Raw genomic sequence first — 18,183 nt, forward strand, 5'->3', positions numbered from 1 at the left:
AAATGTCCCTATTAAAAAAACTCAGAAGAGACAAGGTAACCATCTTCCAATATTTGAAGGTTGTCAGACAGAAGATAGATTAAGCCTGTGTGGTTCAAGAACTAACAGGGTTGGGCGAAAGTTTCCAAGATCTAGATATAGGCTTAATATGAGAAAGACTGTCTTAATGATTCAAGGTATCCAACAACAGTGAAATACTTTGTGGGTTGTCCCTCACTGAAGGCTATCAGACAAAGGTTACTCAACCAGTGGTTGGAAATGCTGTGACAGGTATTCTTGTACAAGTACAGCATATGTACAGGTCACCCTTTTCAGCTCCTAGGGTCTGTGATTCTATGGAGGGCAAAGGCTCATCACTCCCAGATTTCGCAGTCACTGTTCCATTTAGGGCTGGCTGACCAATCTGTGACACATCATTTCAATGTTCACAGCTAAAATGAAGACCACAATACGTAATGGACAGAATGACTGTAAGACCTCATCAGCCTTCCTCTCCTCCTTACCTCACATTCACTACCACCATCTCTTAGCGTGGCTGTCTAGTCTTTGGTACTTCTCTGCAGATGCGGGTACTTGCTTCTCTCCCTGGGCCCTTAGGTCCATTTCCTTATTTCTCTCCTTTCCCCCTTCTGTCTTTCTCTGCCTTGCCTTGTCACTTTCACTTCCTTTATTTCCTCTCCCTCTCCTCTTTAATTAGTCACATTTTAAGATCATGTGTTGTTTCATTAATACTTGCCATGCTATAGTCTGCCCTCACCAAGGAGAGAGGGCTCTTTGGGGATGAGTCCTTTCATCTTTCTCTTTGCACCACCACTTCCCATTGGGGCAGCTAGGTGGTGCAGTGGATAGAGCACCACTGCAGGAGTCAGGAGGACCTGAGTTCAAATCTCACCTCAGACACTTGACACTCACTGGCTGTGTGACCTTGGGCAAGTCACTTAACTCCAATTGCCTCATCCTGGGTCACCTCCAGTCACCCTGATGAATATCTGGTCACTGGATTCAGATGGCTCTGGAGGAGAAGTGACCTGCACAGCCCTCCCTCACTCAAAACAAAGTCAAGTGCAAGTCATGTCATTATTTCTCTGATGGCATGGTCTTCTTTGGCAACGAAGGACAAACACACACCACTTTCAGCAGAGTAGGCACTACCCATATATTTGTTGATTGATTGATTCAGTGGCCAGGTGGAAATTTCCCCACCATGGGGAGACCAATTAGTTCAAATATTTTTCAATTAAAGGCCTATAATTACAACATCTAGAAGTCAGGATTAAATGATTTAAAGCTAAAGCAGAATTGTTACTACAGATTCAAAAGAAATAGTATTCCAATGAGAATACTGCCCTTTCATTGATCTGATAAGTGATTTAGATGGTTCAGCAGGGAATTGAAAAAGTGAGATTATTTTAAGCAAAGTTACAAAGATCATAAACTTACTAGCATATTCATATTCCAATCTTTCTTTAGTTTGAGTAGATAACAAAGCTTAAACGAATGAAGTTGATAAGGATTAAAAAGTAGGCTGAACCAAAGAGATAAAAGCATAGTGGGGGAAATCAAAATTTGAATTGTTATAAAACATTTAAAAATGTGAACAACAAAATAATACCTGGTTTGGTAACACTTTCATGGGGTTGATACTTAAAAATGATTTTTCCAAAGTCTCAGGCAAAGCGTCATACATATCCTTTTCTTCTAGTTTCCAATAATCCATTCCTAACAGGTAAAAGAAAGATGAGTGAAAAAGAGAACGATGCTAGTGAAGGAGAAGGAAGATGAGAAGAAAAGTATATAAGAAAAAGAAAAATAAGACATGGAGAGAAGAAAATGAAGAGTTCCTAGTTTATGGGGCTTTTTTAACTATAGGAAATCACAGATGTAACCATAGCATGCCATATAATTTATTTTCACTCAATCAACAAGCATTTATTAAGTGGCTACTATGTGCCATACACTGACCTAGGCACTCTGTCACCAGTTCGTTGCCTAACCTTAAGAACATTTTCTCCCCCCACTGAGTCTCATCTTCACCTCTCAGTAAAATGGCCAAGATGATCTGATCCCTTCCCGACATGAAATTCTATAAGACTATCAGTCCATCTACCAGCAAGCATTTTATTAAGCCTCTCTGTGCCAGGCACTCCACTCTGAACTGGGAATACTAAGACAAAAATGAAATAGTTCCTGAGCTCAAGAAGTCTACATTCTACCAGGGAAAAACAACATGTAGACACAAGCAAAGGCAAAATATACACAAGGAAATTTCAGTGGGAAGTCATTAGTAGCTGGGGAATGAGGAGGAAGGGATCCAGAAAGGTTTCATGAAGGAGGCTAGGCTTAAGCTGAGCTAAGAAGGAAACTTGCGATTCTAAGAGTAGGAGCGAGAGGGGTGTGCATTCTGAGCATAAGGGACAGCCAAGCCAGTGCAAAGATATAGAGACCAGAGATGGGATATCAAGGGTAGGGAAAAATAAAATGGCCCATTACATTGGACAGCAGAGTATGTGAAATGGGTGATATGCTTTTTTTTAAAAAAAAATCACTATTAGTAACTGAGGGAAAACAAAATACTAAATTTAAAAAGAAAAAAAATTTTAAATCATTGAAAAATGAAAAGTATGTGTGTCTAGGAAATGAATACATAAATTATTTTGATGTATAAATAAAACATTTGGGAGGAAAAAGTAATGTAGAATACAATAGTTAACAAAAGCCCAGAAATGAATGAGATTTAAGCATCCACAAGGTGAAATGCTTATTATATAAAAGGAAATTAAATGTTTTAAAGATATATAAATTCACAGATTTAACATTTTATAGAAGAGAAACTTAGTACATTGCCTTGCATATATAGTAGATGCTTAGTAAATGTTTGTTAAACTAAATTATTATAAATGAAGACTTTTCATCAAATCAGATAAAAAACTAATTACATAGAAGAGATTTTGAGAGCCTTGAACATAGTAAGCATTTAACAAATGCATAACAAGCTGAATTATTAAATTCCCAAAATTCCTTTAAGGAACAGATAAAAAAAGATGACCAATCCTTTCTTAGTTGCTTTAAATAACTCCCAAAACACGACTTCCTTTTATCTTTATAAAATAATATATTATGTTTTTGAGGCAACTGAAGCTCATTTCTAACAAGTGAGCATTCAAGCAGAACAGGATATCATTCCCTGCTACAGGCAAGTCTCTTAACTAAGAAAGAATATAGAAAAGTTTAAAAATAACAAATCAGGAAGATACCATACCTGTTCCTTCAGATACCCAAGAACTTGGGCTTTCATTTGGTTTATTAAGGTAAAAAACATGAGGATACGCAGCAGCACTGAAGTCAGACTACAATTCAAAAAAACAAAACGTTACTATGAAATCAAGCTAAAACTTACTGAGCCCAAGTCTCCAGTCCACTGAATGAGTATCACAGGGAAGCCCCCAAAATGTTTGCAAAAGAGTAGGAAAATCTGGTTTCATTCAGCACAGTTACAAAAAGTCACAAGAGGAGAGGAGTAAAACATGGAAGTTGTTCATCCCTAACAGTCTAGGACTAATTCCACATGATGTCTATTCCAATGTCTAACTGGGACATGTTTCACTCTATGAAGATGGATGAGAGGCGGAGAGCTAAAGTAGTTAGTGCAGCAATGAATATAAAGTCTTAAGAACAACATTTAAATTGTTTTCATGAATATAAAACATCAAACAAAATTAAATTTAAAAACAAAAAAAGGAGTAATCAATGCCAATCAAAGCCTAAATGGAAAAATACTTATGGTTGATACTTTAAAACAAAATTGGTTATAAATCTCAGTACTCCAAGGTGCATAGCAGTTGAAGATAGTTCCACACTATCCAGAATTTACTTAACCATTTACTCTAAAGATGATTTTCTTTAAACTCCAGTCCTAGGAGGAGAATTTTTTTATGTTGAATCAATAAAACTCTATACATGCCAGGAAGGATTAATATACCTCAGCCATACCATATAAGGTACTACTAACTCCCTTTTTAATCAGTCAAGAAAATTTACAAGCAATCTTTTGCCTCTTTCAAAACCACCTTTCTAATTATCATATTCAATAATTCAAAAAAGTCAGGAAAAGTGGATTAGGGAAATCTGCGGCAAAAAATGAATTCTGCTCAGCTGCCATCCTGCAGGAACTGAAAGGTGAGCTGCCTGCTTCACTCTTCTTAGAAAATAGGGCAGTCACTGAAGAAAAAAGGCCTGACTTTCAATGAGAAATAAAAGTATGGTGCAATAAACAACCCTTTTAAAAGGGCAACTCTTTCATCCCATGGAGCTATCACAATCCAAGTAGAAGAACCCTTCCTTAGTCTCAATAATAGCGTTTAAAAGAAAAAAACCCCCACGAAGTCCTTCATCCATTAAGATGAAGGATCTTGAAAAGCTTATCCTACAACAGCAACAGAAACAAAGACAAACTCTCTTAAGATCCTTAAACTAAACTACATTTTAAAAATGGGCTTCAGAACAGCTTCAGCACAAAATATGTTTTTATATGAGGAGTTTGGGTCAGAAAAGACAGGATACCTTTTGCATTATCTAAACAAAAACTTTTTCTTTGGAACTCATTGAAATCCTAAAGGAAATCATCAAAACCACAGGACCTCAAAGCCTAAAGTGATACCAGGTCATCTAGTACAGTTCCCCTCAACCTCAGAGAGAATCTGGATTCCTGCAGATCACGTATTGACTTAGAAAACCACAAACTAACATGATCTCTGTTGTACTGTATCTTTACATATTTTGTTAAATATTTCTCAATGATATTTTAGTCTGGTTCCTACCTGTGGGCAGGGAGTCTGACACCTCTGATCTAGGCCAGCTCCTACCACAGCAAGAAGCCTTCTACAACACTGCTCCCAATCCCTTAGGGTCATCTCCTAGTAGAGAGAATCCATTCATCCCTCCATTCAGAGGCATGTTCATTCTATTTTTGCCCATTTTTAATCACAATAAAGTGTAAGTATTTTTATATATCAAGCCTAAACCTAACACTGCATTGTCTATGGTACTTTGGTCCTAGTTCTACTCTCTGGGACCAAGTGGAACAAAACTAGTACCTTATCCACACCCGAGTGCTTCAAGCATTCAATCTTTCTCTCAGTGAAAGTTCACACTAACTACATTAGGGCTCCCCAGAAAGGCCAATTCTGGCCTAATAACTCATCCATCCGATTCAGTGTGACTCTCCTTAAGTAACTGACTCCTTATCATTTTGCAGCTGGTCTCATCTACACTCCACAAAACCAAAGGAACATCAATCAGACCAGCATACAGCTACGATATGCTACACGCTATGATATATACTCAGCAAGAAACAACCCACAAGAAAATCCAGTCCCTCAGCTGAACTGCATAAAAACAACAAAACAGGTTGTTTTAAAAGTTTGCCAGAAGTGGAAAATTCTCCAACAAAAGTTGGAGATTGGTAAAAAAAAAAAAAAAAAAAGGCAATCACTAGGTGACAGAGAGAGCATTTTTTTTGGTTGTTCTCTCAATCTGGCTATTATTCAATCAATCTAAATTCCCTTTAGACTAGGCAAAATGCCTTCATCCCATATCATGTAACGTTATATTGGAACCACTAATGTATTAAGGGATTTTTCTGAATATGCATTACTTTGTTTTAATTCCAAAAAGGAAGGTTAATGTTGCTTTCTATACTTTTAATTTTTCTCCCTTTAAAAAAAATCTGAAAAAGGATGAAAAATGTTTAGAAACCAAGAAGATCTGGCAAATCTGTATAGACTGAAGAGAAGAAAAATTACAAGAGGGAAAGAGAATAAATAGTGCCTTATTTATGAAGGCTGAGGGAACAGTTTTTTTGATTCCTGTCATGAAAAAAGCTCTCAGGGATGGCAAAGTTGATACATGTAATGTGAATACAACTAAGGAATTTTCCAAAAGCTTATAAAGAGATAAAGCTTTGAAATTTATATGTACTACACTAAAAACTGGTACTTTTATGACCACTGAGGTCAAAAGAAACTTTTATTTATTTTAACCACATAAATGAGATACACAGAAATCCAAATGACAAGGTAGGTATAATAGAAAAGGTATTTTAAAAATTTTCTAAGTCCTGGGACTTATTAGCTAGCTTTTAACAGAGTAAGTGCTACAACAAGAAACAGGACAGATAAATTACATTCATATTTTAGACAAACTGCTTCAGTATTTCCAAAATTTTGATAGACTTGTTTACAAAGCAATTTTAAATTATTTAATAAAAATGAAATATTTTTAATGTAGTAATTAAATAAATATGCCTGCCAATAAAAAATCTTTATTTAGGTTTAAATTTTTCAAAGTTAAATGGACTACTATATTGTTAGATGTCAATACTTGTAACACATGGAATGACAGTGCCTTTAAAAATGATTTTTAAAACTAATACCCTCACCTCCTAGTTTTTACTGGCAGCCAGCTACAGAACAAACGTTTATAGCAACTTGTTATTTCCGATCTTCACAGTCTAGAAGAACTGCTTGCCAGTGGAGCAAATTAACAATAAAATAGGATAGAAACAAATAGAAATAATGATAACATAGCACGATCCCAATATAATTACTAGTGCAGAAATGTGCCAGTTTGAAGTTATTACCTACATTCTCAATTGTTGATTTTTTTCTTTGTTCACTTCCTTGAACAGATGTGATGTATTCCTCTTCAATGTGTACTCTCTTCGGTTGATTTTGTTTCAATTTTTGTGCCCATGATGTTAAAGATTTGCTATTAAAAAGTAGTAAAAAAAAAAAAATTTAGCCTTTTTATATGTCATCTCCCACAGAGAACAACAGCGTTGGCCTTCTGGAAGTAGAATTAAGGAGAGAGAGAGAGAGAGAGAGAGAGAGAGAGAGAGAGAGAGAGAGAGAGAGAGAGAGAGAGAGAGAGAGAGAAATGATGCATCATTAACTTGCATTTCTCTACCTGTAGTTTTTTGTTTACTTTAGCATAAAAACACTGCCTGGAGATGACTATGCATTTTGTGGCCATGGAATACACATAACAAATTGGTCCATGCAGACCAAAGTTTGACCTAAAATAAAAATACATTCTGACACTGCCCAATAATGTCTTTAAGATTATTATACTAATCAACAGAAAGGGTCTGTATTTATGCATGTATAATATATAATACATACATATATACACATATAAAACTGAGCTTTACAAAACAGATAAATTGGGGATTAACTTCATATTTTTTCAAGAGTATTTGCTTTGCAAAACAGATTTACCATAAAGTTCCATTATTAAATAATTAACTCCCTAGAGAAATAGAAATGTAATCCAGTTTACAAAAATTATAGTTACACACATATTGTTAAGACATCAAGTATATAAAGGAAGGTACATTTATAAACAGCTCTCTACTTCAAACATATGCATAACAAAATTCCACTGCTGAAAAAATGTAGAAATGCATTTTTAATGCTGTCAAATTATTGGAAAATACAACAGGAACTTTCTAATCATTCCTATTTTGAGAGTACAACTTGTAACAAGCTAGCACAAACTGGAAGAAATTCAGATTTTATAAGGTGAATTTTTAAAAATTATTTAATCAGTCAACAAACATTTATTAAACATTTACCATGTGCCAATCATCCAATCACTATGTTAGCTCTATCAAGATGCTAGAGATACTTTGGGGTAATTTGACTGACTATCTCTACTAAAGAGTCCTACTCTGATGTCTAACAGTGACACAGAAATGATCCTGGGTTCTCACAGTCTATGCCAGCAAGGCACAAAGGGCCAGATCTGGCAAGTCGTATCAACTAAGCTGCAAAGGCTTCAGATACAAGGCAGCGTGTATGTATATGTCAGCTAGCAACATAGGGCTTATGACAGAGTACCACCTGCATCTTGGGAGGGAGCAACTACAGCCATGAAATCACAAATCGTTGAAGCATTCAAGTAATCTGACTGATTTAACTTCAACATTACCTGTAATCTGCCAACCAGCACATCTGTTTTGAAAGGCTCTATCTAATCATTATTTCAGATATTGATCAGCACTCTTGATGATACTCCAACTGAAAGTATTTATAAATTATGCTCAACTTAATACATGAAGAAATAAAATTGTTTTCAAAGCATGAACACTGATTACTCACCTGTTCGGTTTTCCACAATGTGCTTCAGAAATCTTATTTTCACTGGTAAAATTATGTTCATATTCGCCAGGAAAAATAGAAACATCCTCTTTGAGTGCTGAGGCATACTCTTCTGTAGTCTGGACGCACAGGCTCTTCTTGCCATCACTTACAAATGCATCCTTCTGGGGTGTAGGGGTTGGATGTTTGCCTTTGGAAGTGTCTTTGTGCTCCTTGAATTCTTTCAAGTCTTTAGATTTGTAAGGATTTCGTTCTGAGATAAAAAAATTACTGTACCCACCATTGTTCGTTGGAATACTATCCATAATGCTGTCTTGATGTGAAGAAAATGTTTTTGGCCGAATTTCAGTTTCTCTAAGTATAGAATAATTGGCAACGTACTCATTTCTTTCACAGCTTTCAGAACACAACCCCATCTGACTTTCTAATGTAGAAAAATTGTTTATCAGTTTGTCAGGGGAAGGTCTGTTACCGGAAGGCCAAGGAGCATTATTCTTCTGGAATTTAATTAAATTTCTTATCTCTTCTTCAATATGCTGGAAATAAAATGCAGGAAAATGTGTAAGAAAAATAAAGCACATGAAATAATGCCATCTGAACTTATCACAATATTCATATATTTTTACAAATTGTGATGAAATATGCTCTGGCTGAAATATTGATTCTAGAACACTCATTTATTTGTACAAGACATATTACATAAGTCACTGTAGTTCAGAGGGACAACAAAGTGAAAATACACAAAGGCAAAGGAGAGCTGAACATGCAGCAAGTTCTCACTTTGATTTGGTTACTGAACTGTTCTTGCTGCGCAACGATCTGCTGCTGTCGCTGTTCCTCCACCAAACTGAAGAGCTGTAACCACTTAGCCTAGGAAATTTAAAAAAAAAAAAAGAATGATTCAAAAGAGAAAACTTTATCTTAGTTTTCTGACAATGCAACACACCAAGCTACAATAATAGCAACATTTCTTACCAAAATATGTCATAACTGGAAAAACTACAATAAAGAATTTCTAAAAATAAAGATGACTGAATACAGGAAACCTTCAAAACTATTACAATACTTTAAACGAGTCTGGAGAAAATAAATAAGAACAATATCTTCAAAATGACCTTCATTAACATTTGAAATGTTCCATTTTGGGGAAGGGGAAGGGGAGGGACAGGGAGAAAATCTGGAACTCAAAATCTTACGGAAGTGAATGTTGAAAACTAAAAATAAATTACTATTAAAAAATAAGAAATGTTCCATTTCTGATGCCTCTTCACTTATTGGAGGCAACTGATACTTTAACTTGAAGTTTTCCTCCAGCTTCATTCTCCTTACTCCACTCATATCAAAGAGTTAATGATTTTTGAACACTTACATGTTCCTAATGAAAGAAACCCTATACCATAAACCCAAAGAATTCTTCTACATTGTGAATAATTACTCCAAAGTATATTCTTTAAGTTGATACAATCATCCACAGAGTTTGTTTGTTTAAGTAAAACAAGCTGTAACAGAGATAAATAGGCTATTTCACAGAGCAGGGGATCCTAACTGTAGATCCCCTTCGGCAGGCTGGGGAAGCCTATGTTCTCTTCTCAGAATATCTTAAACATTCTTAAATGCATAAAATAAAATACACAGGATTATAAGGAAAGCCAGAGGTTAGTCATAATAAAGATGCAATTTTTTTCCCATCCAGGTTCATGGACCCTCTAAAATCTAATTCCTGCCATACATGGTCTTGGAGTACAATGACAGATAGCTCCTGTAGCTTCCTTTAGATTTTTCTACGGAACTCAAAAAGCCCTTATTAAACACCTACTATGTTCCAGATTCTAAAGCTACAAAGAAAACTATTTGTTAAATGGTTTTTCCCTCAAGTAACTTTACATTTTCCTGAAATTCCACCACCCCTTGTTATAATGGAATGAGGCACTTAAATGATTATGTCCACAGTAGAACAAAGTGTTAAAAATCAAAAATGTGTTCAATAGTAACTCATCTTTCCAACATTAAGACTACCATTGTTCCAACAAGTCTAAATATACACTTTAGCTCTATGCAATAAACTGAGGAATGATATAAATCAAATTTTTAAAAAAGTATCAGATAGAACTGAACACCACACTGTAGGTGTGATCTGATCAAGGCAGAGTATACCTTGGGGTAAGAATAATTTACTTGACTAAATCAATTAATAATAATGACATAATAAGAAAATCAAGGACATTCTTATCAGCAGTTTCAACTTTTCTGGTGTTTTGTATTAGTGAACCAATCTTTCAGGCTAACTTTGGTCATATTTGTGTTCTTCCTCAATTCTCCTCCTACTCCCCAATTTGAGAGAAATATTTTTTCTAACTTGTAAGTTAAATTGACAACAAAACATAAGAAGTAAGGGAAAATATTTCACAGGAAGATACAAATTAAACCTTATTTTTTTTTTAACTAGACTAAAATCTAAGTATGCAATATGAACTAAAATAGGGAAAAGACATATAGACTATATGATTGACTTAACAAAAAAGGGAGCTAATAATAATGCAGTAAGATGTACAGAGTTTCTACAAATGAAAAACCAAACTGTATTAATGTTTATTGAAATTCAGTGAATTAAACTAAGTCAGAACAGCAATATTTTACTCAGGCCTGGGGAAATGAGCGAGGAAAAGCAGCAAGTATAGAAGACAGCATGCTGATCTTAGAATAGGGACTACCTTCCACTTCCTCCTCTAACACCTTCAATCCACTCTATAAATCTATGCATTTGTTATCTGCTCCATTAAAAAAGGAGTTCCTTGAGAGAAAGAACAGTAGTTTTGCCTTTCTTTGTATACCCAGCACTTGGCATTGTGCCTGGCAAATGGTAGGCACTTAATAAATGCTTGGTGACTGACTGTGTGTCCATGAGTTAGTCATTTCATCTTTGTATGTCTAGTTTCCTCACCTATAAAATGGAGATAATAACTGTGGTACATTAGTTTAACTGAGATAACATACCTTTATAAAGCAGCCTGTAAATCTGAAAGCACTAAAATGCCGGGATTATCATTATTATTATTATCCAAACCAAAATGATTTGTCTACACTTGTCATGGCACTATATTGCAACTACACATTTATTACTTTGGGATACAGACTACTGAAAAGATAATTGTTTTTCCATATCAGACTTTATTTGATATGAAATATCTCAGAGAGACATGACTTATATTCCCTATTATTAGTATCCTCTATTAAATATTTTATACAAAACTTGCTATTAAAAGCATGTAAAGAGGTGGGTATAATTAAACTGTAAAATAAAAATATAATATTGGCTATTTTTAAAAAATATTCTTAAAAGGCCTATCCTTTATTTGTGGTAAATCTTAACATTATTTCCATCTTACATATATTTGCAAGACATGCATAACTACTGGGTACCCTCAGATTACACTTAATTCTCAGCTACTTAACTCTGAACTAGATTTCTGCTGTATTTACAATCTTTTGTATCATATCACACTGCTCAAATGAAAACAGGCTATCTATACTTTGTATCAATTATTTGCACAAAAGGAATAAAAACATTAACAGCACTCTCAAAATCTCACTCAAATAGATGAAAAGGATATGAAAGGATCATAAATTTAGGGTTGGTAAGGACCTTAAAAATCCCTCATTTTACAACCACGGAAGTGGAAGCACAGAAAGGATGAGAAACTTACCCAACAGCCTGAAGGGAAGAAAGGCTCAGATTTGAACCAGAGGTGGATTTGAACAAAGGTCCACTTCCTCCAAATTCATGTTAAAAAGTATAAAACATTTTAAACAATTCTTCTTTGAATTGGTAAATTAAGCACAGAACCAAGCAGTTCTCCCACATTCAAATAATTATGCTTATTACATATGCCAACAATATGTTTTTGTTTTGTTTTTAACAACATGTGTTTTTATTTTGTTTTTAACTACACTGAGAAACAAAGAAAAATTTGAATGCCAATATGGTTGATGAATTTAGATGCTTCCTTGGGATTTAAAACTGAGCTATGCACAGGGCAAAAAAATTAAAAGCAGCAATTCCCAGTGAAACACACAGGAGTTTGTTAAAATTAATAAATTCTCATCTACTTTAAATCATTTCAATAGATACCTTATCATTTCAAGCAAATAAAAAGATGTTTTGTTTCATATTTTTAATGCTAAATGAAAAGTCTTTACCTCAGCACAGGCCTGCCACAACTTGTGGTCCACAGATGGCTCTGGCCACCTGAGGTTCACCAAAGGATTTCCTCTACATACAAAGGATGTTTTCCTTTACATTTTCCCCCCAAGCTGCCCAAAATACTTTGGCTGGCCACAAGATGTGCAGACCTACCTTAGTAAATATTAATGGGGAACATTAAGAATAATAACTATCACACATATTTTGCAGATGAAGAAACTGAGGCAAACAGAGTTAAGACTTGCCCTGGGTCACAAGGCTATAAAGTGTTTGAGGCTGAATTTGAACTCAAGGTTCAATTTGAACCCATTATCCACATGTGAAATTTTTGAAAAATATTGCTTTTTAAACTTTATAATGCACTTTACTGACAAAACTTCAATAATTACTTATACAGATCCTAGTGATGGCTTTCATGGATCTTTCAATATAACCCATATTTTATCTACTCTTTCATTATAATAAGAACTTGCTGCTTGAGGTCTTTCTTATGAAATTTAATGAATAATTTTACAATCCTCATTAGTGTTTTAAAGCAAACCCACTATTTTGGCCAAAAAGAAGAATCCAACTCTAACACTGCTGGACTGAAAATTTTACTATAATTTAAATGTCAATTTAATAATAAGTATTTTGAGAAAAACATTCAATATGCAAATAAACTAAGACCATTATTGTTATTTATGAGTTTATATGTAATCTGCACTCTAAAGAAAAAAATATTCAGTGACATGAGAAACAGGAAGACCAGAGGTAAATGTGATATGATACTAAATATAAACTTTGTTTTATAATTATTTTTGAAATTTTTACTTCAAACAAAGCAGACTTTGGGTCATTTTTCTTCAACTAATTAAAATATGAGATATGTAAGTCCATGATTTTTTAAAAACTAGATTACCAAATTTAAAATTTTAAGGGCTTTTATGCTTGCTCTGAAAAAACATATCATACTAGTACAAAGTCAGTACAAGAACAAATTAGTATTGCAAAATACATCTAATTATTGTGATGTAGCAAGCATTTTGTTTATCTTTCATTTGTTAAAGATCCAACAAACTACACAAAGAGAAGGAAGGAAGGGAGGGGGGGAAGGAAAAGAGAGAGAGAGAGGAAGGAAGGAAGGAAGGAAGGAAGGAAAGAAGGAAAGAAAGCTATTAAGTCAAATTCTTTTCTTCTCTATGAAGAATTCTGTGGAACCCTCCATAGCTACCTCACACTTCCTCCAAATCTCAGAATCCGCCTTGCCGCAGTTTTGCAGATCTTGCATAAAAGAGGTTAGGACTTCAACAGCAGTCTGAATTAGAGAGATACTGTTCTTCCCTGAGAAAGAGGACAACCCATTGGCACTAAGGAGATTGGGTCCGCTTCTGTGGAAATATAAATAATGCAAAAGTTTTCTTCATTCTACTGAACTGTTGAATGATCCTCTAGTTCAGACTAAGATAAGCAGCACAAAAGCACAGTATTTAATTCTATTTAAAAGGATCTCATTTGCTGAAAATCTGATCAGAGAATTATATATAAGAATACAAGAGAAAGAAATACTGATAGCTTTCTATTTTTAAAAACAAAACCCAAATATTTCCTCAAAAGTGTCAGCTTTCCTGAAAATAAAAAAATAACAAAACAAAACAAATCAATGCAACTGTATGGTAAAACTTCCAGTTTCTCAAAAGTATTATGAGAATCTTTTTACCAATGATCATTAAACTTATACCACTTATAAACTTATAAACATCCTTTAGAATTACAGTAAAACCTCATCAATTGGAATTCACTAATTTAGTTTAATAAATATATCAAAATGAAATTTATCTGCATTATCTATGAATGGGTGTACTAAGCACATTACTAGTGTAAACAAAAATACTTAGCCCACTTAATATTAGTTTAAAAAGCTATTATAACACAAAAGCTTTTCAAACCTAGTGCTGCAGTCCAAACTAGGATAACTTGCTTCAGACTTTTAATTGCATCACTCAAGCTGCAGAGCACTACAAAGCCTTCTCTACAGTCATCCAAAAGAAATCTGTCCTACCATCCACACTACAAAAGTGCATATCACTCAAACTAAGGCAGTCAAATGGGGAACTAGTGAAGTTAGTTCACCAATGCATATGTATACCATGGACAGACACTACAGCTGGAAAAGGAGGTGGACCCAGAACTCCAGTATGAGATTAGGCTGAATTAACTTTGAGAAATACACAATCTCTTCAAGTTCTTCAAAACGTCATCTCTTCAAGACGAGCATCCTCCACATGACTATATGGCTGTGTGTCATAGAATACTGTGACCTCAAAAGCACCAAATTTATAAATCCAAAAGGAAAATGGAAAGCTACAAGGTAAGAATAAATTGGCAACAACAAAGAGACATTTTTTCAAATACCTGTATGACCAGAAAAGGAAATGATCAGTCATGAGCAAGAATGAGGGAACAACAGCAGAAAAAATGTCCCTCACAAAATATATTTTAATCATTTTCCCTATATGTGTATATATACACACATACAAAGTGGGTATATATTTACATACATATGTATACACTTTCACATATATACACACATGTAGTAAACAATTAAAGGTCTTAAACTCATAGGTTAGAACCTTTGTAGAAGATTTATGAAAATCTGTGGCCAAAAATTACATGAGATAACAGGAGAGAGTTTCCATCTAAACCTCTACAATGAGAGAGCATCCACATCAATGAAATCAACAGCTCACCACACTGAACATCAGATCTATTCGAAATTGTTGTATAAAAGTAGGTGGCATACAACAGCATAGTTTTAAGTATGAAATTTTTTAAAGCTAATTAATCAACTAACTTATGATGTTTTAAGATGTACAAGGTGTTATATGATAGATATATTTTTCAACATGAGGTGTAGACTAAAACCTCAAGCATCCTATGCACTTAGGAAACGAACAATTGTGGATAATCAAGTCTTCCAGTAAGTTGAGGGTTCATCCTTTTTAAGTATCAAAATATTTACTTTAGCCATATTAAGTAGAAATCTCTCCAAAATGTTTTACAATTCCCACCCTTTCAAACTAACAAAATTTAAACTTTTCTTGATGTCTCAGGGTCAAAAATTATTATGAACTGTGTCATATAGTTGGTGTGTACTGCAGTCCTTTTATGATTTCTAAAACATTTTACATAAATTACTTCATTTGCCCTATGGCATATTAAAGAGATTAATAGCCTTAGGGCCCTGAGGTATAAGGAATACTAGATGCTTCATTAAAAACCTACTATCCTTTGAGCACCCTACAGTCTGTGTGTGAGTGTGTGTATGTTTTCGCAGTATTATTGCCCCTTCCTCTGGTGTCAGGACATCAACTATCACTACTCATACTATCAATGAGGCTGCCAGAGGACTCTCTCTCTCTCAACTTCTATTTTGCTATAGATTTGACAAAGTTGATCAGAGTTCTAAATAAAACACACAGACTTTAAATGAGGAGAACAGACTTTAAATGAGGACCTACCAACCCTCTTATGAGTCAAGTTTGTGTACTACGTGACATCTATTTTTGATGCTGAAAGATCTTTTTCATTTCTTTGAATTTCAGCCACATTGTAGCTAAGTGATATTGCTGAATTGTGTCGTTTCAAACATGGAAAAGTATTATTATAATATAAACCACCAATTTTGTAACTTTAAAATCAAAATTTGGAAGTAATCTTTGGGCCTGAGACATAAGACTTCAAAGAAATGTGATTTAAAAAAAAAAAACACCTCATGTTTAAAACCACAGATAGAAAAGCAAGTTACTACTTATCTGTTCCCCAGATAAAAGTAAGATCTTAAAATATCTCTTGAAAAAGTGGGCAACAAACCAGACTGATAAAGTGCATAAACTAATTAGATAACAGTTACTGGTTATATAAATAAGAAATTATATAACTATAGAAACTACGCAACTAACAATCTACAGAATTCAAAGGCCAAAAAGGTTATGATTTAGGGTGAATTGGGGTACTATCCAAATATACATAATAAATAACACCTATTGTTCGAGATGTTTAATAAACTGGTGAGCTGAACTGTTTAACTCAACATACAATGCGATATGTAACTGCTTTTAAAAAAATGTCACTTTTCCATTGTTACCTGTTCGCATTTAAGCTATATCCAATAGAATCATGAGTATTTCTGACATCAGATTCTATAGAAGATGGAAAGGTTTCTTGTTTAGTTTTCACCAAGTCCAAATCTTCCATAGTTTATGTCTAACAGGAATGTGGTTACATTCTCTTATCTGAAAAAGTAGCTTGACTTCATTGTTTGAAGAAACTGAATCCGATTCATCTTCAGGTACTTCATCATCTAGGGACATTTTCAGTTCCTAACATTCAGAAGCATAAAGTCTTAAGCTTCCAACAGATTCTGAAAAAATGAATGAGAAAGACTTAAAAGCTACTAATATCATCTTCTATTCCTCCATGACTGGAAACATTTTAATTTTTGCACATAAATCCACATTTCAAATGACGGAATTAGAAAATGACATCACCTTTTCAGTGATATTACTGAATTTTCTAAAAAAACCACCCTATTTCCTAGACTCCACTCTGTTACATAACCAAATAACAACAGCTATTTAGTCAGGGAACATGAAAAAGTAACTCCTTTTGCTATCTGTGGTTTGCGTATAGATACTTGTTTGCAAAAACACCAACATAGCTTTGTTTAGTTACTTATTTGGTACCAAAGGCTTCTCGTGCTACAAAGAGAGGCATATAAATATTCAATTTGCTACGTCAATTCAAATAATATGCCTCCTTGAGTAACCCTAGGTCCTTAAAAGACACACACAAAACCCAAATTAATAACCTACAACTGCAAAATGCAAATTCTTACAGTTATCCAACAATGTTATCTAGTGGGTTTTTTTAAACCATTTTCCACCCTGAAACCTCTTCACAAAGAGGACTTGATTAGAACACCAGCACACAAAAGGGAGATTTCCTGAAGGCACAAATTTAAAAATAAAAGCTAAGCGGATTTCTTCTCAACGGCCTGGGCAGTCAAACCAGCTGACCAACACCATATTTACAAAAGAAAAAAAAAGGGTCAAGAAAAAAATAATCCGGATTCAAATCAGCTTGCCTCCTGAGTGCTGGATTTCTATCTGGAAAACAAGTCTTCTGAGAAGATGGATCTGCATGTCAGGCTACTCCTTTCCCAGTGAGGTAATCCTGATGCAGTGGATGGAGATGTAAATGCAGCTGAAATTCAAAGGTGCTTTTCTAGTCAGGAGGCAAAGAAAAAAGAGAAAGAAAAGCGAATAACCAGGTGCTCGACATGCAATTGACCGGACTGGAAGTTCTGATCCTGCCAACCTAGATCCGGGAATCGGTCCGGCTGGGTTTGGGGTTTTGTCCCTTCCTCAGCCACAGAACGCGGGTTTGGCAGCTTTTGCCTCATCCTGCGAAAAGGAATGGGGGCGAGGGAGGGGGAGGGGACGGCTGGAATGGAGGCCACCACCCCCCACCCCAAGAGCTGACCTCGCACCAGAGGGCAGGAAGGGGGAAGGGAGCGGCCTCATCGGTCACCCACAGCAGGGGTCAGAGACCAAGGGGAAGGGGGACGGGAATGGCGAACCGGTAAGGTACAAGAGAGAGCCCAGTCAGCCGCGCCGACCAAGGACAGAACCAAGGAGCGAGTCTGGCTACCACTGACAGCTCCTACCAGCGCAGACACGGAAATCCCTCCAGGAGGCTCCTCCGCAAGCTCCGCCCCCGGCAGGCGCCTTGTAATTGGACCACAGAAACGTCACTCGAGGCACGGGGGAAGGAGGGGCCTAGAGA

General features: G+C 35.2%; 1 protein-coding gene across 9 annotated transcripts in view; it reads right to left on the bottom strand.

Annotated features, from left to right (window-relative positions):
* The window catches only part of MPHOSPH9 (M-phase phosphoprotein 9), a 51,809-nt gene that overhangs the window by 31,939 nt on the left and 1,687 nt on the right, over positions 1-18,183 (bottom strand). For 4 of the 9 annotated variants that reach the window (XR_011965403.1, XM_072600630.1, XM_072600629.1 and 1 more), the window contains exons 2-9: positions 17,483-17,622; positions 16,484-16,759; positions 13,571-13,727; positions 8,937-9,026; positions 8,157-8,692; positions 6,642-6,765; positions 3,260-3,347; positions 1,613-1,719 (exon numbers count right to left, since the gene is read on the bottom strand). Coding sequence is in view for 8 of the 9 variants with exons in the window: in XM_072600630.1 (XP_072456731.1) it covers positions 1,613-1,719; positions 3,260-3,347; positions 6,642-6,765; positions 8,157-8,692; positions 8,937-9,026; positions 13,571-13,727; positions 16,484-16,593 (1,212 nt within the window). In the remaining variant the exon portion in view is untranslated. The other 5 variants (XM_072600632.1, XM_072600631.1, XM_072600635.1 and 2 more) reach the window with 5 other exon arrangements.

This window comes from Notamacropus eugenii, chromosome 4 (genome assembly GCF_028372415.1).
Source record: "Notamacropus eugenii isolate mMacEug1 chromosome 4, mMacEug1.pri_v2, whole genome shotgun sequence".
Classification (NCBI taxonomy): domain Eukaryota; kingdom Metazoa; phylum Chordata; class Mammalia; order Diprotodontia; family Macropodidae; genus Notamacropus; species Notamacropus eugenii.